At 48.6% G+C, this 7,265-nt stretch overlaps 1 protein-coding gene across 1 annotated transcript in view; it reads right to left on the reverse strand.

Moving 5' to 3' along the window:
- LOC149853337 (excitatory amino acid transporter 5-like) overlaps nucleotides 1–5,863 on the reverse strand; it is a 69,276-nt gene extending 63,413 nt beyond the window's left edge. The window contains exon 1 of the mRNA XM_090027749.1: nucleotides 5,687–5,863. Within this exon, the coding sequence (XP_089883875.1) occupies nucleotides 5,687–5,863 (177 nt within the window). The remainder of the gene's footprint in view (nucleotides 1–5,686) is intronic.
- Nucleotides 5,864–7,265: the final 1,402 nt, after the last annotated feature.

A 7,265-nucleotide genomic window follows, 5' to 3' on the forward strand; every position in this document is an offset into this window, starting at 1 on the left:
ATCCTCCTTCCCTTCCCCTTCCTGTTGAAAGGCACAGTCCTTCTGTGTTCAACGTAAGAGCCCAGAGTCTTGAGTTTTGGCCTCTGTTCTGAGGAGAGTTGATATATTTTCTCTAATAAAATGTTAATGAAGAATTCAAACACAGTCTTTGAGTAGGGAGCAAGTGAGGACCCTAATCAGTAGGCCATAGTCATGCTACCTTTCCTGTGTATCACCCCCCACACACACCGGGTTGTGTAGTGTTTTTTTGGTGTGTGTTTTGACATAGGCAAGATGGCCCCTGTTGTTCTGGCCATGTGCTCAGCACCCAGCAAGCTGGGGCCTGTATCTCGGGGAAATATGTAAAAGCCTCTGGTTTCATTGGCCAGGGGAAGCAGAGGATGCTTCAGGCAGATTGGTTGGGACAAAGATTGACATGTGGCTCTCTGTGATCGGACAAGGCGTGGGTGATGTCACACCATATATATAAGAACCAGGGCTGTGCAAAATTTCACCTGGCATTTCGTTTGGAAGCTGTTTCAACGTGCTTTGGGTTGAAAACATTTAAATCAATTTTTATGTTTCCCCATAATAAGCTATTAGCAAAACATCGAAACAGCGTCGAAACAGCAAAAGAGTTTCGACTAAACAAAATGGAACAGAGCTTTCGAAACAAAACAGAACTCAAAACAAAACACTGTCCTGTCGAATCCCCGAAGCGGAAATCGAATCGGGACAGTGCTGGTTCACACAGAACCACTCTAAGGCTCGCTCGCTCTGCTGGGGCTGTGGAGAGCTGCCCAGCTACATCAGGAGCACAAAAACCTGCTCCCCCCTCTTCAATGGAGAGGTGGGTAAACCCTATTTGAAGGAAAGCCTCAGATAGAGGGAGAGAAAGTCAGTTTTGGAGTTTGAGACTCCTATTTCCTTCCTCTTTCTTGCTTTCTTGCTTTCTTTCTTTCTTTTGTTTTAAGTTGGTTAATGCCATGGGGGTATTAATCCCTAAAGCAAACTTCCCAGGAATGGGTCCTGGCTGTTGCTGGCTACACTGGCCTTAAGTGGGATTAACACCAGGGTGCTGTTCACTGGAACAGTGTGCCCAGGAATGGGTCCTGGCCCCTCTATTTTGTAAATGTATCATCTCAGCATAGGGCATAGCTGAGACTGCATGTCCAGGCTGCAGCCATAGCCTGGGCCTTTTTTCTGCTGTTTCTACGCCTACGGTGTTTCAGCCCAGCTGTGTAGCTGACCCCCAGCTACATGTTCAGGCCTCAGTGCAGTATAGGCCTGGCCAACTTTTGCTTCAGGCCTGACAAAGTAGGCCTATCTGACCTCTCCTTCGATGTTTTCTTCTTGAAGTTTCTGCCCAGCAGAGCTAGGAGTGGGACTAGGAACTTAGGGGTGCAGCATGCTGTCTGGAGCTACAGTTCACCCCTCAAGACCACCACATGGAAGTGGGAATTGCCATTCAGTGTTTCAAGGATCGATGAGGGGCCCTTTGCAACACAGAAGTGCCCTAGCAGCTTCCTGCGGCCCGGTGGATGCAAGGACCAGCTCAAAGGACTCCCCAGTGAAGCCCCCTCTCCAGCCCATTGCTGAAGGGCAGGTGTAAGGATGCCAGACTGCCTGGGCATGGGTGAAGCCTCTCCAAGAGGGTGCAATCTATGAACTATGCCATGTAGTTGGTAGTGTTTTAAATTGTATTTAGTGTTTTCTTTGCCTTTGCTTCTGTAATACATTTACCCTCTGTGCTCACAGTGCGCGTGGGGGGGGGGTTGTGTGGGACCCCTTAGTAATTTATTTAGTGTTTCCCAGGTGCTCTAGGTGGGGGCTCAAGCCAAGGTAAAATATATTTCGACCCCAAGATTGAACCTGGCCCTTGTTGCTGCCAACTGGTGCCTGGCAGAAGGATTACACTTGCATGAATCTTGCTTTCTTTTCTAGGTGCTGGCACAATGTCAGTAGGAGGGGCAGAGTATGCTGCACCCCATCTCAGTCTAGCCTATAGCTGGTTGTTAGGGCAGCCCAGGAAAAATGGGATATGGGCTTCGAATCCTCTCAGGCTGAAGTGGGAATTCAACCCAGGTTTCCCATTTCCTGGGTGAGGTTTCAAACCACTAGGCTACTACATAAAAGGTAAATACTTCCTCCAGTACTTCTTCAAAGAAAATGGCAGCTGCCACTGCATGAATGCCACATGCCCCCGGAGGCTGCAGGGGCACGGCGAGCTCCTGCAGGTCGTGGTGGGAGCATGGCGGAGGCAAGTGGGGAGTTGCCACAGGCAGCTGTCGGTGACGGGGTTGGAGGGCAGGGTGGTGAGCTCACACTAGTGGTCAGCGACCACCTGCAGACACCACCGGCAGTGGCGGTCAGCGGCGATCGCAGACCGCCCACAGATGCTGCCAGCAGTGTCGGTGGCCCCTTTTTGCAGGGGGTGCACCTCCACCGTGGGGTACATGTGCACCCGCATGCACCCCTATGTGTTGCCAAAGTGCCCCTGCATTTTATGAGACGCCCAATTCTGCCAGTGTATGTTAGGCATGTTTTGAGCGTGCTTGTGGGATCAACCCCCTGAAGGGACTTCAGCAAAGGGACACCTAGGGCATTTTTATATCTAGTCCCAATATGGCGCTGGGTGCTTTTAATTAGCAAGCCATGCTAATTAAAAGCACCCAGCGCCATGTTGGGAGCACATGGCTCAGCCGCGCAGTGCACCTCATGCTGAGAAAATGGTGGCAGTGCACTTTGGACCAAGGCACATTGAATGTGTTTTACTTCAAAGCACACTGCTGCCATTTTCTCAGCTCAGGGGCGTGCTGCGCTGCTGGTACACGTGACACAGGAGGCTGCCAGTGTATCGATTTGCATTCTCCAGCACACTCGATTAATCGAGTCTGCTCGTACGCGCTGGATTTCCAGTGTGTTGGAACAGGTTTCTTGCATGTGTGTAAGTGCCCCAAGTTTTTGGCACTGATTTGATTTGGCATGGGCTTGGTGGCAAGCTGCTGGGTATAGATCAGCTCTGCAAATGCACGTAACTAGAGCTCCCATTACCTACCATGAAGTCAAACAGGGAACATTTAGGTGCCTGGGGATTAGATGGCAGCTGAGCACAACAGTTTGTATCCGCCTTAGTCTTGTTTTTGGCCCTAAGGCCCAGATCAAGCCCTTAGTCTTGCTATGAGTCAGCTCCCCACCTACAACATAGCACTTCCCTACTTTCTTGGGCACTAAGGTACTCTCAAGGAACCTCAAATCACTTCAAATGCAAAGAAACCTTCCCCAGTCTTGAACTTGGTCCATAGAGGGTCACTGCTTTGGATGCACTGGTTAGTGCCACAAAGAAGCAATGGGACCAAGCAAAACAGACGGCTGTTTATTCTGATACCTGAGTCTTGACAGCTTCAGTCCAAAAGCTCCCTGAACCTTGGTGGCTGCCAGAGTCAGTGAACCTGGATACAATTGATCAGGGAAAGTAGAGTTACAGGACTTCGTGCATCGAGGCGTGGGGCAGAGTGGGTGCAAGCGTGCAGGTACAAGAAGTCCCCAGTCGGGGACCATAGAAGAGACTCCCTGGTGGTAGGAGTCTGCTGGTTCAGTAGCTCAGCCCACAAGGCAAGGGGGGCACATGGGCTTATTCAACATAGGCCTTAACAGGCTACAAGAATCAATGAGTCACTGAGCAAATGTTCAGCAGGCAAGAAACTCAGTCAGCCGCGGTGCATGGAAGCCCAGGGCAGGGGCACTGGGTGTCAGAGCACACTGAGACTCAGCAGGCATGGGGCTTGCTTCAGGTAAGTAACTAGATTATCTGTGCTATGGGCAGCCAAGCTGGGAATCCTAATTGAAGTGACAGACCTTTCCAAGTCCTGCCAGATTACGTGAGTCCGTTCCGTGACCGGCTGAACTCTGAGATGTAACGGCAAGACGGACGAGCTGTAGAATGACCTACATCGCAGCTACCTCAAACAATGCCTACGTGAAAGATCGAGAGCTGTAGCTTTTCCCAAGATCATCAGTGTCACCTAATACATATTTTGTGTTGTTTTCAGCAGTGGAGCAGACGAACCGAGCAAGAGCACAGGAAGGGCTGAAAGATCAGATTTTTCAATGACATTTTGGTTCAGTTTCTTGGTGGATTAGAGGCAGCAGGAGAAGGGCACGAGCGACTCCTGAGTTTGAATCTCAGCTGTGCCATTTACTTGCTGGCTGGTCCTGGAAAAATCTTTGCTTCAGTTCCCTAATCTCTATAATTGGGATCACAACATTTATTGTTATGCTTCACAGGGCTGTTAGGAGGATTCATTAATATCCGCTCAGACTTTTAAAAAGAGATGTAAAATACTATGCAAGTGATAAGTATAATTATCCCAAGCACAACCCTGCTAATTGGCATAGTAGAGAAGGTCCTGTGTGCAGAAACCAGATAGAGAAACTTAAGCAGGAGCTGGGCAAAAGCGTAGAAAAGGGATAGTGGAAGGCAGGGGCTCCCAATGTTTATGTGCCCAAGGGCACGTTCAAATTTAAAAGAAAAAGCAGTGGGCGAATATGAATATTAAAGTTTAGAGTTCAGACTCCTGGATGTGCTCATGCGCATAGTTTCATTTGGGGAGGGAATAGTAAAGGCCACTCCAGCACTGCATCAGTCAGACTGAGTCTCAATTTGGTGGCCATTACGTGCAGCCTGAGTTCAATCAGCAGTGACAGCATTTTTTGTTGGAATAATGATTTTTACTGATCCTGAAAATGCTCATGGGCACCTGAATAAACCTCGGGGTGTGCCATGGCACCCATGGGCACCACATTGGGAATTGCTGGTGGAAGGTATCTCCCCCATCCTGCAGAAGCATTCTTGGGAGGTACCATAAGCAGTGGATACACGTCTTGCTCTCTCCTTGCCCACTCAGGCCTCACATCCTCCTAAACCAGGGGTGGGCAATTATTTTGGGCGGAGGGCTGGTTACTGAGTTTTGGCAAGCCATCAAGGGCCACATGACAGGTAGCTAGGGGCAGATAAATATTACTTTTCTAAATGTTTTTAGGGTCCCCGTGGGCCAGATAGAATGGCCTGGCGGGCCACATCCTGCCCACGGGCCACATTTTGCCCACCCCTGACCTAAACACTGCAAAACAGAGCGCCTTTGCAGAGCTGGGCTTCATGCCATGATGGTTAAGACTGCTCACCAAACTCTGATTTCCTCCTTGTGCAATGGGAGTATCTTGATCCATTACCAGGGATATTTCTGTGGTGGAGTAAGAGGCAGGACCTGCCTCACTGGGATTAAACGCTTCTTGTAAATCAACAAGTAAGAAGCTAGACATTAAAGCTACTTGGAAGATTCATCACTAAAAACGGGTGCTTTTGTGGCAATTGTAGTTTACTCAGAATTATTTTTGCTAATACTTTGTGCTATAGTACGTTTGGGGAAGACAAAGTTGCGTTAGTCCTAAAAGAGCCCTATAAGGTGCTACCTCTAATACCGGTTTTGCAGGGAAGTGTGGATGAAATGGACACGTGGTTTTTTTTTGCTGTACAAATTATAATGCAAGGTTTAATCAAGTGCAGATTAGCAAGCTTCCAATGTATTTCCATGTTATATAAAATAAACATGACCACTAATTACCATTTAACAATACAGAGAAATTTGACCTCTTCCCCCTCCTTCCCCAATATTTTCTGCATGCACACCACATTTTTCCTACTTACCAGTTCTGTTAGCTCCAAAGCCCTTAACAAAAATCCCAGGAGGCATCCAGTTACCACTGAAAGCATTGATAGAGTCAACAGACCATTTTTTCTCCAGAAGATCTGTATCCAGTTCCAGATGCTCCACAAGCTAACACAAAGGGAGTTGAACAAGATTTTTTTCATGCATTCCCACATGATGTTCAGCGTCTTGAAAAGTTCCACTCTGAGCAAAGTGTCTCTTTGATAGTGCCTGTATTGCTGAGATTACTAGTCATTATTTGTCATCTTTCTTGCTCAGGAGAGTCATTTCCCTTTACCAGCTTAAGAACCTGTCTCAAACCAGATCAGAGTAAGAAAGCTCCCAATCCCATAATCCCAAAAGGAAGGCCTTTGCTATAATGCTATTTGGCAATCTTTCACTTTAATGAAATGTGACATTTTAGACAAGTTAATCTAAGATTTCTAGTCTGCTCCAAGTCACTGAAATGCCTAGGTTAACCCCTTGATTGCTGTACTGCTCCACCAAGTGCACCATCCTCAATGCTGTATCGGGACATGGATTCTGAGGCAGGGTACAGAAGTGACTGTTGTTGCATGGTAGGACTGCAGAAAGTGCTCTGCAGCTGTAACCAAACAGTAGGGCTGTGCGAGGCTTTGGGCAGAGCTTGGGATCTGAAGAAGCTTTGGACACTTTGGGGTCCAAGGCAGCACATTCGGGTCAAAGTGCTGGCCTCAGTCGGCTTCCCGAAGAGCTTTGGAGCCACCTCAGAGATCCGGCTATAGGGTATAATGGAGAAACAATAAAATATCTATAACTTTATTGGGGGGGGTTTGTCTGATTTAGATGAAATTTTCAGGAGTGATAGATTCTGCAGAGAGGATGAAGCCTGCCAAGTTTCAAGAAAATTGGTGCAGGGGCTTGGGGGGAACAGCACCCCAAATTTTGAAAGCAAAACTCATGTCACGTCTAGGCATTGCAACATAGCGGGGTGAAAACTGCAAGAAGATCGGTGCGGTGGTTTGGGGGAACTGCCCCTCAAGCTGTGGACAAGCAAGACTGGTGCCACGGGTGCTTGTGGGACTGACTGTCTGTCCTGGGGCGGGGAGCGGAGACACTGCTGCAGGCCTGGCTGCTACGCTGCTGTGTTACCAGTTACCAATCAATCAATCAGGATTCACTCAGGGACCAGCTCAGTACACAGGACCTAGCTACTACATAACGATTTAACGAGCATCCATTAGCACCTACAAAGCCAGGCTAAGGCGAGGAAAGAATCAATACAGACACTCAACTGCCCCAAGACAGAGACAGTCTTGGCACAGTTTTGCCCGTCAGCAGCTGGGGTACAGGGCCCCAGAACCCCCCTGCACCGATCTCCTCGACAGCTGGCAGGTGTCACGGCAGGGGCCACCATCCCTGCAAGTTTCATCCAAATCGGACAAAAAACAACAAAGTTATAGATATTTCATTGATTCCCCATTATACCCTATGGCTGGATCTCCAAGGTGGCCCCGAAGCTTTGGCCGGATCGGTCAGAGCTCCATCTGAAGCAGCCGGATCTGAAGCCGGATCGGATCGCTGCTGGGCGCATAGAGT

The sequence above is a fragment of the Crocodylus siamensis genome, chromosome 14, assembly GCF_052110815.1.
Source record: "Crocodylus siamensis isolate JL-2025a chromosome 14, ASM5211081v1, whole genome shotgun sequence".
Lineage (NCBI taxonomy): Eukaryota > Metazoa > Chordata > Crocodylia > Crocodylidae > Crocodylus > Crocodylus siamensis.